At 40.9% G+C, this 20,000-nt stretch overlaps 1 protein-coding gene across 4 annotated transcripts; it reads right to left on the bottom strand.

Annotated features, from left to right (window-relative positions):
* Positions 1-530: 530 nt before the first annotated feature.
* SCML1 (Scm polycomb group protein like 1) lies at positions 531-18,421 on the bottom strand. Of its 4 annotated transcripts, none has more exons than XM_070365905.1 (8): positions 18,263-18,421; positions 11,745-11,889; positions 10,633-10,713; positions 10,086-10,163; positions 6,619-6,729; positions 5,729-6,236; positions 3,729-3,880; positions 531-2,205 (listed from the first exon to the last, which is right to left on the bottom strand). In XM_070365905.1, exons 2-8 carry the CDS (start codon positions 11,772-11,774, stop codon positions 2,071-2,073), a joined length of 1,095 nt encoding a protein of 364 aa, XP_070222006.1. In that variant the 5' UTR covers positions 11,775-11,889; positions 18,263-18,421; the 3' UTR covers positions 531-2,070. The 4 variants fall into 4 exon arrangements, with proteins under 4 accessions (XP_070222006.1, XP_070222007.1, XP_070222008.1 ...); XM_070365906.1 differs by having other exon boundaries at positions 10,086-10,160; XM_070365907.1 differs by lacking the exon at positions 10,633-10,713.
* Positions 18,422-20,000: the final 1,579 nt, after the last annotated feature.

Here is a 20,000-nt window from a genome sequence, read left to right as displayed (position 1 = left end):
ACATTGGAAACTCGTGGGTGCTAAGCAGCCGTAGTAGGTGAGTGGGATTCCTGCTGGCATGTGCAGGAATCACGTTTTAGGGATTCTGTAGAAGAGTGAAATCCACTGAAGCACAGCCTGATGGCAAGCCTTTGGTATGTCTTTCCTGGCCTTGAGAGGCCTTTTGGGAATCTGGTCTGAGATGAATCCCGAGGATTTCCACCACAGCCACTTTGGAGGAGCCTATGTGGTCAACTGGTCAGTTGACCATTCCATGAACAAATTTAGTCTTGACTTGACTATGTTTCATGAAGATGAGGGTAATTTTAGAAAAATTTGTTTCAGTGGATATGAAATTCTAGTTCTGGTACTTGAAGTCTGTATTTATGAAAGTTGTTGTGTTAGCCATACTTTTGCCTTGATATTCAGGATGGAAAGAGAATTCTCTAGTGAGGCTGTCACAAAGCATAACGATTCATGACAAACATCACTGCTGGCTTTAAGTCTTTAAGCAAGTAAAAGCAAATCTGAGGCTTTGACATTAACGGCTGTAATTATTAAACTTTATTATATTTAAAATCTAAAAACTGTAAAACATAGTGCTTATACAAACACCTGAGGACTGTTCAAGTGGGCACAGCATCTTCACAAACAGTTTGAAAGAAGACCAAGTTGAAATCTGAATCTTCTAACACAAAAGGACTAACACAGATGAAAATGTCCTTTAAATCATATATGCCCAGTAAATAGTTACATTTGCTTATAAGGTACACTTGGTTTTCTAAAAAGATAATGTATATTCTTACCCCTGGTGAACATCTTATTGGCATTTATAACAAATGGCTAATAAAATCAGCACCATTTCTCATAGCTTATTAACATTACACTGAATATTATACAACATAATGATGTAATAAATAAAATAACAATGAACGTTTCACTTGAAGGTTCTATTTTTTAAAGTAAAGTTTAAATCAGAATTAATGTACTTGTTCAAAGTGCAGTAAGATAAATGGCTCAGAAAGGAAATTAACTAGAAACATTGCACAAGATAGAACTTCCCTGTATGGAAACCCTGAAGTGTGAGCTGAGAGGTACCAGTGAGAGCAAACAACTTGCATGTTTTAAACACAAACAATTTGTGTTTTAAAGAATTAAAAAACTCACTATATATAGAGATGGTCTTTAGCTCAGTGGGAGTGTAAAGTGCCATTTTAAATTAAAAAAGAATTTAATTGTGTGCATCCTTCAGATACAAAATATAAACACAAAACAGTATCCACATGAGGAATGAAGAGACAATGAAACACATCTTTAAAAAACTCAGACATAGGCATCTTCATGGAGAGATGGGAGCAATGAATGCCTAGTTAAATGTCCAAGTTTAGACAAAATATGGAAGTTGTAAAATAACATGTATTTAGTTGAAAAGAATATAGTCAGACTCAATCCAAACCACCCTTGTAGTGTAATATCTCTTGCATGAAATGACTGTGTGATAATTTTTTTAAAAACTGGTAACAATGCCTCATGAAATCTTAAAAGGCTGCTTTTTCCCTTCAAATAGGGACAGATAAAACATACAGTGAAATAATAACAGAAAGGAAAATAATTTATGTGGCTATTCCCTTTTGGGAAACTGGTAGAACACAAACAGAACATTGCAGTAACAGACATAAAATATTTGAAAAAACAGGATACCTATAGTTGCAACTTTAAATTTTCTTCTAAGGAAAACATCACATGGATTTCTTTAGAAAGCCTGTCACTGCCTGATATTTTGCCCTTTGGGATTTGGCTGTTTTGGTTTTACATATAAACATTAACCAAAATCAAAAGGTGTTTCTGTTTCTTGCATGAAGTATATCTGTAAACTATACAATGAAAATAATGAAAAGAACAAACAACCGTTTGACTGTGCTAGCACTAACACATTAAATGGCTTCTAAAGAAGTAGACTGGACTATCCCAGGTTCTGCTATTTTGGATACACCATATCTTAAAGGAACCTTCTACACAACAAAAACTTCTAAGGGTGGAGCAAAGACGGCATCGGTTTCCCCAGAATTAAGTCCAGTCTAACGTGGTTTATCAATTGGGGATATATCTTTCTCTTTTAAGCCTGTCAATATAGTGGCAAATCTTCAAGGCTGTCCCCACCTTAAGCCCCATGTACTTTATCATCATGTCACTCCTGAGCAGTAGCAGAGCTTTCCCATCAATGCCCTACAGAGCAAAGGAAAATGAAATAATTAATAAAGCATTCATATTGAATCAGAATAGTTTCTCCTTTCTATATAAGAACATGTAACACAATTAGAGAGCAGCTCATTCCAGCTATATATATATTCTCTGAATCTGCAACTGATTGATGGAAACTATCAAAAATCTAATTTGTACAGTGAAGCATCACTTAATCACCTGTAAATTTGCTTCAAATTTTAAGAAAAAGGAAATTTAACTTAATATCTTAAAAATGTCCTAAGCATCAAGCTACCTAATTTTAAATACCTTGTGTTAAACAAAATACTGCATAACTATGACAAAAAGAGTAAAAACTTAATGAATAATAAAAATGAATTTCAGACGGTCATTGACTTTCTTAGAAGGGCTGGAACATGAGTATCTCAGCTATTAGTATGCTATACAGTGCTGTCTTAACATTGGAAGGTAATCAGTTAGTTGTCTGAAGCTACTTAAATGCTGAAAACTAATGACTGATTTTCTTACCATATTGAAAATGGTACATCAGATATGTGGGCACTAATTTTATTCATTAGGAAACACTACAAAAATATTACTTGAAAGTCACAAGCCATCCTCCTAGTAAAAAAGAATTAATTGGCCAAGTGATGCTGCTGAAGCATATTATTTGGTTTTTATGAGAAGCCAATGGCACCCCACTCCAGTACTCTTGCCTGGGAAATCCCATGGACGGAGGAGCCTGGTAGGCTGCAGTCCATGGGGTCGAAAAGAGTCGGACACGACTGAGCAACTTCACTTTCACTTTTAACTTTCCTGCATTGGAGAAGGCAATGGCAACCCACTCCAGTGTTCTTGCCTGGAGAATCCCAGGGACAGGGGAGCCTGGTGGGCTGCCGTCTATGGGGTCGCACAGAGTCGGATGCAACTGACGTAACTTAGCAGCAGCAGTTTAAAAATAAAACTGTGCTGAATCATTTATCACTGGCTGAAGGGACCTGAAGTCCTTCACAGTACTGCTTTTGTCAGGTACCTTCTATACATTTTCTAGTAAGTAAAAGTAGAAATTAAAGAAATTAGAACTTAAAAAATTTAGCCCATGATGTTACTTTGTAAATAGCATGAGAGTATCAGCATCCCAAATTGTCAGTAATCATATAAGGTCAACAGGACAGAGCCAAATGGAATCAGTTACTGGGTTCACTCCCTCCTACTCACAATCCCGGGGCCAAGCAGGGAGCAGGTGGGGAGGATCATTGTAGCTGGTCTTACAAAGGAGAAGACCCTGAGAGTGGCCATGCTGAATCATCTTCTCTTGAGAACTTGAAGACTTGTAGTATGTTAGGGACTTGGGTACCCATTTAAAGCACAAATCCACCCTCTACCCTTTAAGGATCTGACTTTGGGCAAAGTAAACTCTCTCAAATATGGAAAACTCAGTTGATAGGGTTCCCCCACCATCCATATTAAACAGTAACCAACTGAAGGGTCTGCAAAGAGATAATAAAGTCATTAAGGCAGAAAAACTAGATCAAAAGATACATTACATGGTCCCTGAAGAGGTCAACCAGGGGATCAAATGTCTGAGGATCTACATCTTGCAGAAACATGGTCACTTCATCCACGGACCAGATTGAGGGGTCCTCAGGGAGGTTTTCTCTGAAGAAATCCGGGTTATTTCTGACTGGTGAAGTTGGAGCTTCAAAGAGGGAAAAAGACAAATCATACTTGACCTGATATTATCCTGAAAGAAGAGATTTAAGTAGGGAGTAATTGTATCATTCCTGGAACATTCTGTGAAGTACCCCAGCATGGATCCAGAACTTCGAGGTAAAATGTAATGAAAGCCTAAAGATGACCTGAGGCTAGCTACCCAAGAATGTCCCATGTGAGTAAGTGAAGTCGCTCAGTCGTGTCCAACTCATTGCGACCCCATGGACTACAGCCTACTACGCTCCTCCATCCATGGAATTCTCCAGGCAAGAGTACTAGAGTGGGTTGCTGTCCCACGTGACCTCCCCCAAACAACAAAAGCAACTTCAGAAGGTAACTTAAAGAGTTTCAAAGATCATAAAACAGACTGAGCAACCCAAGGCCTCTTTGGCCACAGGCAAATATAGCAAAAAGACCTGTAACTTAGGTTGAATTAGGTTAATCTAAGCCAGACTACTGCTCTCTTCCTTTAAGAATTTCAATGAATTTCTCTCAATTTCTGTCCTCTTGGTCTCTCCAGATGAGGTTTATTTTACTAGCTAATTTCAGTGGAAATTTCCAGAATTTATAGTTCTAAAGTTGCTTAAATTTATTAATTTTAATTAACGAATTTCAGTAACTTCCATTATCTTTGAGAACCACATGAGTTCTCTTACCAAACCTCTACCATGGCTTTTAAATTCCTGTATCTCAAGGCTTAAATGCTTATCTGAATTTTGCAGAAAACATTATTTTGTGCTTAGCTAGGTCAAAAGTAACTTTAACATTACACTGAATATCTCTTTCAAGTTTAATTGCATAGTAATAGATATTTTGGTTGGAGGTTTGTATTTAAAAAATAAATAACTGAGACATGAAACAATGTAAGTGCTCATACAAGAAGTTTTAGCTGTGCTATAAAATAAAAATGAGAAAGTGTTAGTTGCTCAGTCATGTCCAACTCTTTTCGACCCCACAGACTGTGGCCCACCAGGCTCCTCTGTCCATGGGATGGATTCTCCAGGCAAGATTACTGGAATGGATTGCCATTCCCTTCTCCAGGGGATCTTCCAGACCCAGGGATTCAACCCGGGTCTCCTGCATTGAAGGCAGACTCTTTACTGCCTGTGCCACCAGAGAAGCCCATGCTGTAAACTAAGTTGTACTCAAATTTCTTTGTGTCCAGACAGTTCAGTTCTGTTCAGTTCAGTTCGGTCGCTCAGTCATGTCTGACTCTTTGCGACCCCATGAATCGCAGCACGCCAGGCCTCCCTGTCCATCACCAACTCCCGGAGTTCACTCAGACTCATGTCCCATCGAGTCAATGATGCCATCCAGCCATCTCATCCTCTGTTGTCCCCTTCTCCTCCTGCCCCCAATCCCTCCCAGACAAGTACTCAGTTATTCAACCAGAGTGCTCGACATCTTAAAGTTAGTGTGTTGTAATGGAGGTGGGTTTTGTAATTCGCTAGGAAGATTTGTTTCTCTAACCAAAGATGTCAACACAAGTTTGACCTCTGTGTGAATTAACCTAAAGTGTACCTTTCCTTTTCTGTCATCTGGGCTCTAGCCATTTTAGGAACACATGATTGTTTACACAGGGAAAGGGTCAAGAAAAACAAGATGAAAAAACTCACAGTGCAATCATTATGAGTATTAGTGTACAGGGAGTGTCAGTTGACTGGCATAGTGTGGGCACATTAGAGACACTCAAGAAGTGTTAGTCATCGTTAAGAGTATCACCCCAAACTAGTACTCCAGATGAGAAACAAATAGCTTACACAAGCTTGCATCCAAGTGCTAAGGAGTATAGGGTAAATAATGCTACCAGGAACAGGTGTCAGTTCATACTCACCATAAGTGCTCGGAGTGTAGGGAGGCGAGATACTCTGCCTGGAGGGCTGGGGATCAAATAAAGGTGGATAGGTCACAACGTCAGGGGGAGGTATTGGTTCAGGTCCCATGTCGGGCAGTATGGCTGCAGGTGGAGTTATAGTGGCCTGGTCCAGTGGGAAGAAATTGTGGGCCCGTGGGCTGCTGCAGTAAGAGGGTCCCTGCATGGGTTCCTTCTGCATGTATTCGTATGGCTCATAGGATTGTGTGAAGACGGTGGGGCTCTGGTTGAGATCTGGCTCCTGATCCTGGAAGAATGACTCCTGCTCCCGCTCTGGGGACTTCTGGGACTCAATAGATGTTCCCAAAGTGTTGCTCTGGGAATCATCATCCCGCCTGCTTGTTGGTATAGTGGGGCTATAACTTTCAGTTAAAGATAATGAAGAGGGACAGTCCCTTCTCTTCCTTTTATGGCTTTTGCTCTTTCTAGAATGCTGGTGATTATTTTTATGTCTATTTCCATGTAGTTTCTGAAATGACACAAACCCAGTACAAATTAATTGTGAGTAAAAGAAAAAGGACATATATAGTAAATACATTGATACTTACTTTCTATGGAAGATTGCTTTATATTATTAAAGATAAGTGCTCTATTCCTCTTCACCCCTACATTTGAATCACATTTTATATATTATGGTTACAAATATAAAAATACCCATTGTCATACATATCTCAAACCTAAACATCAGCATTTTTCCAGCAGAGGTTTAGTCTCCCATCTGCTGCTACAGTAAGTACAGATCAGCCTTACTCCTCTTTAAGAGTTATTAGTTCTCTCTCACTTCTAATTGGCATCTTTAGAACCCAGAGGTTTATTTATTATAGCTGTGAAAATATTTTTGTAACACTTACACGACTTTGCCACGTTGACTTCACACGGCAACGGGAACGGTGAATTTTTGAAACCTTTCCATGAATAATATCAAACTTCTTATCCAGGTCTTGAATAGCATCATAGATGGCCTATTATAGTACAAACTGTTACTAATTTCTACTTCAAAAGAAAAGTAATGTAAAAAATACCATTAAGCCAACCTTTGACTGCCAGAGCAAAGAAAATTCTCAAGCCATCAGAAATTTCTTGTTTCCCACTTAATGCCTGGTTGTTGGTGATCCAGGGCCGAGCTGGCTGAGATTAAAGCACCCCAACCTCCCACTCAACTACTCCATATCATACAGGCATTTGAAAAAGCTTGAATACTGGAAAGTAAATGTACCACATTTCCTATAAGCCATCACATTTATGTTGGAGTCATTTTACATCAAGGAAGGTGATAGTTTAGGAAAGAAATTTTAAAATCTGCTAAAAGGCAAAAGAGCCTCTTTCCATAACGATGGTATAAACTAATAGGCAGTGAGGGGTCCACTCTGGAAGGAACAGTGAACCAAATACAACAGATGTGACCTTTGGCATCAGCATATTTTATTTATTTATTTTTGGCCATGTGGCATGTGAGATCCTAGCTCCCTGACCAGGGATTGAACCCTGCACTGGAAGTGTAGAATCAACCACTGAACCCCCAGGGAAGTCCCCAGATTAAGGTCATGCAATTAACAATTAACTTAATAAAATGTTTGAGTACACAGCCCCTGTATGCTAATTGGGTATGTGATAAAACCTGAGAATTCTTGAAATACACAGGAATTTCATTTGGGCAAAAATACACTTAAAAGGCCAGAACCATTACATCATTCATTCAACTAAACATTTATTGAGAGCTTACCACCTGCCAGAACTGCTTTGCTAGATGCTGGGAATATGGACATTAAAATAAATAAAAAAGAACAGAACCAGCTCCTGCCCTAAGGAACTCCCATTTTAGCTGGAGAGAACAGAACCAACTCCTGCCCTAAGGAACTCCCATTTTAGCTGGAGAGAGACAAGTAAAGAGACCAGGTAAATAGAGTGATAAGCAGTCGGGAGCAATTGATTTCAGTGCCAGAGGCAACAGCACCATCTAGTAGCTTGTCGGAAATGCTACATCTCCCACCCCAGATCTACTGAATTGGGAAGTCTGAGAGCGAGAGCAGCGACCTGTGTTTTCACAAGCCCTCTAGGTGATTCTGACACGATCAAGTGTGAGACCTGCTGGCTCTCAGCACAGGCTTGAGGGGAACACAGTGGGGTTCAAGTTACTTCTCTGCTATTCAATTTCCTTATTAATATAATCAGGATGAAAATATCTCTTAGTTCTCTTAAGGACAAAGCAATGTGCTATAGTATTACTACTAACATAATAATAATACTGCACAATGGCCAGTCCAGTAGTGTTCAAGCATTATTAATATTATGGCCATAATACAGATAAGAATAAGAAGCTAAGTGTGCACAGAAGGGCAAGACCTAATCTAGGTGGGCAGTTGTGGGTGTTATCTGTGTTAAGAGTGAAAAGATGAGAAGGTGTCTGCCAGGTAGAAATGCATGCAAGAGCATACAGGGCAGAAGGAAGAGTATATTGAAAAATACCCAACAAATTAGGAGTATGACATTAACTGATATTAACTACTATACATAAAATAGGTAAGAAACAAGGTTTTACTGTAGAGCACAGGGAATTACACCCCAAATTTATGCTCTACACCTGGAACTAACACAATATTGTAAGTCAGCTCTACTTCAATAAAAAACAACCCTCCCAAATACCCAAACAGGAAGTCAAATGTTTACAGAGTGAACATAAATGACATTCAAAGTGCTGGGTTATGAAGGGAAGGAGAGAGGGTTAGGAAGTCAAACAAAGTGATTTTAATAAATAACAGTGGGAGAATGAATATGCTGAGAGACACAGAGGCTGAAGATCCGGGAGAGAGGGGGGTGATGGATGAAGGGAGGTGTCTGAACACAGGGAAAGAGGATCAGATGCAGAAACCAGAGGAAGTGATAGTGTTAGCCTTACAGGGGGAACCCTTTTCCCCCTCCAGCGGTCAGGAAGGAGGTTGGCAGAGATGGAACTAGGCAGGTTTGTGGGCTGTGAGAAGAATCGGGACTTGGAGGGGATTTCTGCTCCACGCTTCACCATTTTCTCCATGAAATAAGCGAGAAGGATTGGGGTTGTCTGAGGGTCACCAGTCCCCAGCAGAGGTCCTCCCCTCTGCTTCCCAGCCTGGCTGGACAGGGCTGGGGTTTTACTAAAGGGGACGCTGGGAAGGATAAAAAACAACAGGTGGAAGTGCTGCCCCGCGTGGCCTAGACCGGGAAGGGAAGGCGCTGAAGACAGGAGGGAGCCGGCACAGGAGGAGAAATGGAGAGGATCCCCCAGGGCCCACTGCAGGGCTGTGACTCTGAAACCTGGGCGTGTCTGATGGGAGATGCTCCATCCCACCGCGTCTTGCACAATCGTTCAGAAGGTCCTGGCAGAGCCCTGTCAACCTCATTCATCAACCTCGTGGATCCTGATGTAAAGCAGGCTGGGCTAGCACTGCTCAAAATCAGAACTCCCTACTTAGCCCCTACGTTCCTGCTCTCTGTACATCCTTCCCCAGAAGACACCAAAAGTCCCCTTTACGTGTTCCACTTCTGTTCTCAATAGTGATAATGATAAAGACTCTCATAAACACTTCTTACTTTTCAAAGTATGTTAGTTCATTGTATCAAAGAAATGTTATATGTTAAGAAACATTTGTTATAAATGTTCATTATTGCTAGGGTATGCAGCTCACAAAATCCTTGATAGTTAGCTACCTCTATCAGTCTCCACTAATATGTCAATTTTTTAAAAAAATCCCCTCAAAACTATGTAAGATAAACTCGTTAATAAACAGTGGGGTGTCATTTCATTTCAACTGAAATATCCTGACATACATTTAAGGAAAGTGAAGTCGTGTCCGACTCTTTGCAACCCCATGGACCGTAACCTACCAGGCTCCTCTGTCCATGGAGTGGGTTGCCATTTCCTTCTCCAGGGGATCTTCTCAACCCAGTGATAGAACCCAGGTCTCTGGCATTGCAGGCAGACGCTTTACCATTTGAGCCACCAGGGAAGCCCTGACATACATTTAGGTACATACTAAATTTTATCTATATCAGCCAACTTCCTTTAAAGAATTAATAGGGGAAATTAATTCAGTATCGAACAGTTTAGATCAAAGAGCTGTAACTACATTTGATCAGTTAAGGGCTTTTACAAAAGGCTATAAAACCTACACACTGCTATTTTGAAACTTTCACCAAAGAAAACTGTTAAAAGATCATAATGAGAGTGATATTCATAAATAATTCAATACAGCAAAATTTCAATTATATACTTTATATGAGATAAAGATAGTTTTAGCTTAGTGTTTTAGAAAACTGCATTTGAGACAGACAGAACTTTTTTTACCTGGCAATAAACAAGGATATCCTGAATTACTGCTTGTTGTTCTTCGTTGAAAGATGTGTCAGATACAGCAGTTTCCTGCTAATAGTTTAAAAATTGAACAGTTAATAATTCTGTGAAATTCAGACTGAACAATGAGAGGAAAGAATAATATTAACTTATTATTTTAAACCAACTTTTCAAAGAGTTTCAGAGGTCTTAATCTAAACCAGAGACAAAAAAAATCATGTTAATATGAGAATGAAAATATACTCACTGCTGATTAAGAGAGGGAATAAGGAAAGAATTCATAATGTCAGAGGGACTTAGGTTTAGAGTTTTACACTGACAAATAAGTAAAAACTGCTCTGACTTTCCTACTCTGCAAGGGAAAAAAGAAGTGAAATGGTTATTTTGCTCACTGTTTAATGAAAGGAAGTGGACAAATTTAAGAGAGACTAGTATTTTTTGAGAGTTTAGAGGAAATCTGTAGTTTATGAAGAATTGAAATCTTTTTCTTTAAAGTGGTTAAATGTTAATGTATTTGCAAATGGCAATTAACATTACTTACATTACTGAAATATGCAGTATTTGGTTCATATGCATAAAGAACAGTGTTATCATCATCATAAGCAGGGATTCGTGTTCTTATCTAAGGAAGATTTATTAACAAATTAAAAGAAATGATGATAGAGAAAAATTGAGGACTTACTTTACTTCTAAGAAGCTCCAAAAGGCAACTGGTGATATCAAAGGACCTTGTCTATTTTCAATACTATGACTACAGGAAAAGATGCACTTTCAAAACTTCTCATTATCACAACCACACATAAGACATCAATTTCCTCCTCTGTACCTTAAGGTAGAAAGTCTAGTCTTCTAGTAATTTGGCACCAGAACTGCTATAAAATAAGCCAGTTTTCTAAAAGCAACTACGAAGATTCCTCTACATGGCTTTTGATTTTTTAAAATAATCCAACAGTGCCACTCTGTGGACAAAATAGGAAATACTTAGGCATATATTTTTTTATTATTTTCTTCCCCTGCACTGTGAGGCTTGTGGGATCTTGGTTCCCAGACCAGAGATTGAATGTGGACTCTCAGCTGAGAGTGAGATCTCAAGAGTCCTAACCACTAGACTGCCAGGGAATTCCCCACACCTATTTCTCTTGAGAAGTTAATCTCTAAATCACCTAAAACATTTTGGGGAGAAGGAGATAGGGCATAAATAAGTAAATAGATAGCAAACAACCATGATATTCTAAGAGTGTATTTTAAGAATGGATTGTGAGCTACAGGAATAATTTTAACCATTTAAAAGTACATATGTCTGTTTCAAAAACCATAAACAAGATAATGTGGGATTGGGTTATAGATTAATACTTAAAAATATATAGATAGACAGATAGACCCCATATTACCTTTGTATACAGGGCGTTATACTTTTCAAAATGCTTTCATATAATTATGTCAAAAGAGTCAGAAAAAATGAATCTTGGTAGATAGTTAAAATTTTAAAACTTGTACACATATGCTCATCATTTAAATACTTTAAACATCACTGTCTGGAACTCGTGAACCGTACAATCTCTGCATTTTACTGTATGAAATTAAACTCAACTTGGAAAAGAAACAGAACACAATAAAATGAACAAAAGCAGATTTTCAACTTGAAATACAAACCACATCAACTTCACTAGATCCGCTTGACATCTTTTTTGTGCAACAGAGCAACTCCACTTCCTGAGTTGGGCCTAATTATTTTGAAACTTGCTGGAGGATTTATTTGTGAAAATGCTTGAACGTCTAGGACTGGTAAAGCTTACTCCTGAAAAGCAATGCATAAAAAAGTTACTTCACACACTTATTGCCTTAGTAAACTTAACATAAGTATATTCTCAGAATGCCAACTCAAGTTGAATTGGAGTCCTGGTTGAATTTTAGAGAGCAACAAAATGAGAATTCTTTCATTAGTGATTTAGGATACACTTAAAAATTGAAGGGCTTTATTATTCAGATGTAGGAATAAGAATCCAGATCAAACACAGTTCCAAATTGTAAAGTGAATGCTTTACAACCTAAAGGCTACAGAGTAAGTGCTGGAAACAAATGAACAACAGAGCATAAGTTCTAACTGTTTTTGTCAAGGAGTTCAGAGGCTTTTTACTCAGGGAGGCTGCAGGCCTGCAGATCTGAGTCAGGAGAGTCCAGCTTGGGCCTCCACCAAGGTGTGGCCTGGGCAGACACTAAAGACATCAGATCCTCCCCTGCCAGGTGAAAACTGGGCAAAATTACATCTAAGGCCATTTCAGCACCAAGATTATGATTGCTTCCATAGTTAAATTTTGTATTAAACCTAAATAACTAACTGCATGTTAAAAAATAGGTCAACATCTCTTCTAGAATTATGTAGGCTCAGTTATGGTTGAGTCATTCCTCTTAGCAATCAGAAAAGGATATTGAGTATAATGCTATCATTGTAGCAGATTTGAACGCTGGGAGGGGTGTTCATAAGAGAGCTGCTGCTGCTGCTGCTAAGTCACTTCAGTCGCATCCGACTCTGTGCGACCCCATAGACGGCAGCCCACCAGGCTCCCCCGTCCCTGGGATTCTCCAGGCAAGAACACTGGAGTGGGTTGCCATTTCCTTCTCCAATCATAAGAGAGCTAATGCCCTTTTATCCATCCTGAGCAGTAATGAGAGGCAGAAAGAGAGAAAAGTAACTCCCCAGTTAGATTATTGTTATTTAGTTGCTAAGTCGCATCCTACTCTTTTGCGATCCCATGGATAGAGGAGCCGCCAGGGCAAGAATACTGGAGTGGGTTGCCATTTCCTCCTCCAGGGGATCTTCCTGACCTGGGGATCAAACCTGTGTCTTCTACTTGGCAGGCAGATTCTTTATCACTGAGCCACCTGGGAAGACCCCTCAAGTTAGATAAATACAGTCTACTAATGTAAAATAAATTCAGGTTATTAGATACCTTTAATTCGAGCTGTAACTTCAACCAAATTTTACTTTTTTTAGACTATTTTTTTCTGATTATACAACTAATACAAGTCATGACTACTTGAACTGGGGTTTCATACAAAGGAAGACTACACAGCACTGAGAATAAACCAACTCTCACAGCAGTGAGAATAAACCAACTATTGATACACACAACAAGGATAAATCTCAGAAATCTCACAACCACCACGATGAGTAAAACCCAGATGCAGAAAAGAATACAATGTACAAGTTCAAAAAGAGACAAAAGTAAAAGATGTCTTTCTAAATCAGTACCTTTAGATATACCACAGTCACTTCAACAACGTCTCAGTTCCCCATCTTGCAAATAGGCTATGATTTATTTACCTAGTTCCAAGTCATAGATATTCAAAAGTTACTCCTCAAGTCTTGCTCTTACAAAAGACACTGCAGAGCAGGATCTGCTCGAATGCACAAAGAATGAGAATAGTGAGTTAAAGTGTCTACTCTAGGGCAGTAGTCCCCAACCTTTTTGGTAGCAGCGAGGGGTTTTGTGGGAGATACTTTTTCCATGGACTGGGGAGGGGGAATGTAAGTGATGGGAGCAGCTGTAAATACAGATGAAGCTTTGCTCCCTAGCCTGCTGCTCGCCACCGCCATGCAGCTGTGCTACAGGCCACAGACTAGCACCAGTCTGTAGCCCAGGGATTGGGGACCCCAGCTCTAGGGAGTATTTCAACAACTTTGTTTTATAGATTTAAATATATAATTTTTCATTAAATACAGTTTCACTATAGAACATTTGGACTATGCCACAAGGTACAGATAATACCATCTAACAGATTTTTTACTGCTTATTCTGTGCCAGGCAATGTTCTAAGCACTTGATGTATGTTAATTCATTTAGTATTCCTGACAACCCCACAAGGCAGGCTCTATTAGCATCCCCATTTTCCTTAAGAGAAAACTGAGGCAAAGAAATTTTAATAATTTGCCCAGGTCTCATAGTTAGTACGTGGTGCAGTCTGGCTTCAGAGTCTAGGTGCTTTACTTTTTCATTAAAATCACCTGGAATCCCTTCTTGGCCAAGAACAAAATAAAATCCCAAACTCCTACCATGGCCTACAAGGTCTTTACAGTCAGGTCTCTCCACACCACTTAGATGTCACCTCTTATCACTTATCTCCTTGCTCTAAAACTAAGATACTTGCCATCTGACCTTGTAGAAACAGTTTGGCAACCACTGTTAGAGCTCTAACAGTCAGACAGTCCCCCTCTGGCTTAATTACAATTCTGCTAAAACTCTACTGTAAACACAGAGGCAGTGTACATGGAGTCACCCAGCAGACACTCACCCAGCACCTCTGGCTCTGTAGGACACGGACAAATCAAAGCTGACCTGGCATTCTTTGAACCTCTGCACTTGCCGTGCCCTCTGCCCCCAGTACCCTGCACTCCACAAGACCACTCCACACAGGAGAACCAACTCAAAACGTCAAGGCTTCCTTCAACTTCCAGCTCCACAAAGCAAGCGTGCAATGTCACACCATCTGGAAGTAAAACTGCTTTTCCAGAAGTACCAGAACACTCACACTTCAACACTTTTAAAACAGTTGTCACATGCTGGCTAGTTACAGGAGAGACAACATCAAATAGCATTAAGACCTTAGAGTTTGGGCCAGCATACAGGGTGTGGGTCCCAGCTCCTCCACTTACTGTGTGACTCTGGACAACTTACTTCTCTGTGCTTAAAAAAAACCAAAACCGTAAAATGGGGATAATAGCACAAACCATGGAATTATGAGGATGATGTGAATTAATATATGTCAAGTGCTTAGAACAATGACTGGCATAGCAAAGCCACCTTATTATTATTTAGGTAGTCATGACACCCTCTCAAAGAATCAACTTGTCATGGAGCACACGGACAACAAATCCTCAGGATCATATATGCTTAGTCGCTCACTTGTGTCCCACTCCTTGTGACCCCATGGACTGTAGCCCCTTAGGCTCTTCTGTCCATGGGATTCTCCAGACAAGAATACTGGAGTGGGTTGCCATTTCCTCCTCCAGGGGATCTTCCCAACCCAGGGATGGAACCCTGGTCTCCCACATTGCAAGTGGATTCTTTACCATCTGAGCCACTGGAGAAGCCTACATAGATGCTATAATTTAAAAGAATGTATACCATCTACAATAAGTACATAGGATAGATATTAGAAGAATTAAAAAGCAATTATTGCTATATATTTTAGTATAAACTAAAAAAAATTGTTTTTTTCTTTTACAGAGAGATTTTCCTTTCACTAGGAGCAATAGCAAAAATGTACCTTGAAAAGGATACATTTCAAATATAAAAATGTTCTACATTATTTATGTCAGCTTTTCCTTTGATAGTTATAATCTGATGAAAGCATAATTTTGCAACATTCAAGTAACCTTTGAAACATAGTTTTATTACATCAATAAATGTTTCAAGGTTTTTGGAAATCAACCCAACACTGAAAAACTGTAACTTCTATGAGATTCTTTGGTACTTGGAACACCACCAAAAAAACAATTGTCAAGGATTTCTTTTTTGCTTCATATATATATATTTTTTGCTCAGGATCATAACATGTAATTATCACTCATGTTGCACCATGTACTGCAGGTATAGCAACCATTTCCCCTAAATGAATTTTAAATAGCAGTCCACTGTGCAAAGAACCGGACTTTAAGAAATACATGAATCTGAATCCAAACTGCAAAATTTGCTATTTTGCTTAGGCAGGGATTTAACCCCTCTGTGCCTCAATTCCTTAACCTGTAAAGTTGGAATAATAGCTACTTCATAGAGCTGTGAAAGACCAAATTACAGTTAAGCACTCAGCATCATGTCTGGTTCACAGTAGGCCAAGTCTAAGTTTTAATTCCCCTTCTCTTCTTTCCACAAGGGAAGCAAAGGTTTTGCAACATTTTCTTAGAGCCCAACTATGACTAGATTCTGCAAAATTAATATAATTTGTTAAATTCAAAATCTTGCAAAACAAGCTTACTTACAGTGACGTTCACTTACATTTTACACTAGGAAGTCTAAACTCAAAGTGTTAAGAAAAACCATCTGGTTTTCAAACAGACACAGTTCAGACATTAAAAACATTGCAAAGGGGGCTTTCCTGGTGGCTCAGCAGTGAAGAAACCGCCTGTCAATGCAGGAGACAGGGGTTTGATTCCCACTCTGGGAAGATCCCACATGCCAGGGAGCAACTAAGCCCCTGTGCCACACGTACTGAGCCTGTGCAACTACAGGAGCCACAACTACTGAGCTCACCTGCAGCAACTATTGAAGCCTGCACACCTAGAGCCCGAGCTCCACAACAAGCGGAGTCACCACAATGAGAAACCTGCACACCACGACTAGAGAGTAGCCCCCCGTGGCTGCAACTAGAGAAAAGCCGGCGCAGCAAGCAAGACCCACCACAGCCCCAAAAAATACATTACAATTTTTAAAAATTAATAAAAGACACTGCAAAGACATTTTCTCAAAAGTCACTTGAGGATTCTGCTCTTTAGCTCTCCCTTGCCATCAACTCATCAACTTATCCAAAAACCACAGCAAGAAATATTTGGTAAGACAGGGCAGATTACAATCGCCAGACCACGCCAAATTTTTTTTTAAACAAGTCTGTGTCAATACACTGATCACTTTCTAAAAGTCCTGTCAGGACTCTGAAAAGCAGCCCTTCTGCTGTCCGTATCAAACATTAGAGGCTATAAACTCGGCCGACAGGGAATCGAGCCCATACACTGCTCTTTATACAATACTGTATATAAAAGTTTTGCTTGTAAAATCACTATGCATAAACATTAAACTAGTTTAAAACGCTAGAACAGTACCACTTCAGGGAAAGCCAGGTAAACGGAGGGAAGCGATCCCCAACAGATGAAGTTATCAAACGACTGTGCTCGAACCACATCTTTACTTTGTTTCACCTGAAAGTCGCTCAGTCGTGTCTGACTCTTTGTGACCCCATCGACTACATAGTCCATGGAATTCTCCAGGCCAGAATACTGGAGTGGGTAGCCCGTTCCCTTCATCAGGGGATCTTCCCAACCCAGGGTTCGAACCCAGGTCTCCCGCATTGCGGGAGGATTCTTTAACAGCTGAGCCACCAGGGAAGCCCAAGAATACTAGAGTGGGTAGCCCATTCCCTTCGCCAGGGGATCTTCCCAACCCAGGGATTGAACCCAGGTCTCCCGCATTGCGGGCGGATTTTTTACTAGCTGAGCCACCAGGGAAGCCCAAGAATACTGGAGTGGGTAGCCCGTTCCCTTCGCCAGGGGATCTTCCCAACCCAGGGATCGAACCCAGGTCTCCAGCATTGCGGGCGGATTCTTTACCAGCTGAGCCACCAGGGAAGCCCCAAAATACTGGAGTATCCCTTCTCCAGTGGATCTTCCCGACCCAGGAATTGAGCTGAGGTCTCCAGCACTGCAGGTGGATTCTTTACCAACTGAGCTGCTGGAAAGCATATTTACAACACCAACAGCTTAGCTGCGCTTTATTTGACTAACGCCGGTTACAATCAGATGCCTCCAAATCAAAGTTTACATCTCAAAAAGTGTTACAACAAACCTTGCTAGTTAATAGGATTTTCAGTTTGAAGAATCTGAATAAAGCGTGAGAGCCTCGGTCGTTCGTCCCCCTCGGCCCCCTCGCATGCCAAGGAAGAGAAAGGATGAAAAAGGATCAACTGTTTTCAGTCAGCACCCGGTACCCACTAAGAGGCCAAATCCCAAGTGCCTACGCACTGGTATCCCAGAAGTGGCAGCGGGAACCACCTCAACAAAACACTCCGAACTATTCCAAACCACCTGAACCATCCCAAACCACCCCACCAACAGAGCCAGAAAAGAGTGGCTCTTTCCGAAAGGGCAAATCCTTTCTCTTCCCTCAAGTAAATCTTCCTCCCCCGCCACCTCGCTCTGGAGCCCTGCAGCCATTAAGTCAAACTCAAACCTCTTTTCAACTGCTTCTAGCGGGACGACCCAGAGGGATGGTGTGGGGAGGGAGGAGGAAAGGGGGTTCAGGATGGGGAACACGTGTATACCTGTGGTGGATTCATGTTGATGTATGGCAAAACCAATACAATATTGTAAAGTAATTAACCTCCAACTAAAATAAATAAATTTATATTAAAAAGAAAAAGAAAAGAAGTTCAAAGGAAGGAAAAAGTGCCATTTGACAAACCTTTTCTGGTCCCGGAGTCCGCGAAATTGGCCTCAGAAAGGGGCGGGAACCGGTTAGCCGTGAGAGAACGGTTAGCCGTGAGAGAACGGTTAGCCGTGTCCCGTACCCTCAGCAGACGCTGAAAAAGACGGTTAGATTTTACCAGTGGTGGAGTAAACGGTCCTCGCACCGGAAATAGGGCTCGTCCACGTGACACGCCAGTAGCCAACCGCACCCCCCCATGCACACCGCTGACCAATCAGCGGCCGCCACAAGACACGCCTCCCAATCCAGGGGGCGCTATTAGAGAGATGGCCAATGGCAAGGCTTTGCGGATAGCCACCCAATCAGCGTGGCTATCAGCTACCCAATCCAGGGGACCCCTGAGCTGTCACAGGGGGATGGGCGCTATTAGAGAGATGGCCAATGGCAAGGCTTTGTTTCCCACAGTGCAGCCGCACTGGACCTCTGGTTTGTTTGTGGAGGCTGGTGGGATCCGAACCGTGCTTGACTGAAAACATGGGCCTCTAAAGCTTAGAGAGGTTTTGGCAGCTGCCCTAAGGCGCCTGCACGGGCTACTTCCTACGACGGTGCGGGTTTGAAGCTTAGCGTGCTGCTTCACCACCTGTTGGCTAGTTCTTTGAAGCTTTTTAAAAATATATATAATTCCCCCCTCTCTCCCCTCCCTCGAAGTCCCTCTGTGACACACCACAGGCGTTGACTTTGACTCAATCCTAGGTGTACACGTCAATGCTGAAATTTGAAGCGGGAGAGAGAGGAGGCTTTAGCAATTGTGGTTTGGTACAAATGGGGAGTTCAGTTCAGTCGCTCAGTCATGTCTGACTGTTTGCCACCCCATGGACTGCAGCACACCACGCTTCCTTGGCCATCACCAACTCCCTGAGTCTACTCAAACTCATGTCCATAGCGTCGTTGATGCCATCCAACCATCTCATCCTCTGTCGTCCCCTTCTTCATATGGGGAAAGTTATTTCAAAAAGTTCTCTCTCCACGGGGCGAGTTAAAACAGACCTTGGAGCCAGATTTGCTGGGTTTGTACCCTAGCCCCAACATTTAAGCGCTCTATGGCTTTGGGCAACCCAGGTAAATAATGGCTCTGTGCTTCAGTTTCCCTATCTGGTTAAACAGGCACAGCATGGTGGGAGCGGATATTCTTGAGTTAGAGTAAGCAAAGCACTTGGAACAGTATCTGGCACACAAATTTGCATGATAAAGGGTTCGTGGCATTACTTAGTGGTGTATCAAGGTTGCTCATCACAGTCAGTAATTATCAGAAACCAAGCAGGTTACTTTAAAGAAAAGCCATAAGTAATTTCCTGGCCTGGAGAGGTACAAGGAAAGTATACTGGATGTTGGAAATGTATTCTCTCTCCTCTCAAATACAAAGCAAAATTAGAGCCCATTACAGAGACAGTGTTTATTATTACCATTATTATTTTGCTCATACTTTTACCATAGCAGTTCCCCTTGCTTAGGTCCAGGTCCGCTGTGAAACACTTGCTGTTTGTGAAACCCCAGGCATGCATGCTTCAAGACGGCAGTGATGTTGAAGACAGCCCACTAAATCTTGGACTTATATGCTATGTGATAAAGCCATGTAGACTATTCCAAATTACAAAGGAATTTCTTGCTTTTTAAAAACTCAGTTTGTTACTCAATACTCTTTTGCACAGTGAATTTTAAATCCATGTTATACAATTACATAACAATGAAGAGAGAAGCCAGTTGTTTAATTGCA

The sequence above is a fragment of the Bos mutus genome, chromosome X (genome assembly GCF_027580195.1).
Source record: "Bos mutus isolate GX-2022 chromosome X, NWIPB_WYAK_1.1, whole genome shotgun sequence".
In the NCBI taxonomy this organism is placed as follows: Eukaryota; Metazoa; Chordata; class Mammalia; order Artiodactyla; family Bovidae; genus Bos; species Bos mutus.
This window is presented reverse-complemented; position numbering and strand designations above follow the sequence as displayed.

Bases quoted from the DNA above. Each gene is read 5' to 3' on its own strand.
- SCML1 (XM_070365905.1), bottom strand. From the start codon at position 11,774: ATGTCAAGCGGATCTAGTGAAGTTGATGTG. The intron at 10,714-11,744 runs GTTTGTATTTCA...AATCTTCCTTAG, and splicing joins GATCTAGTGAAGTTGATGTG to ATAAGAACACGAATCCCTGC. The intron at 3,881-5,728 runs GTGAGTATGAAC...CCCTCTTTGAAG, and splicing joins CTACACTCCGAGCACTTATG to CTCCAACTTCACCAGTCAGA.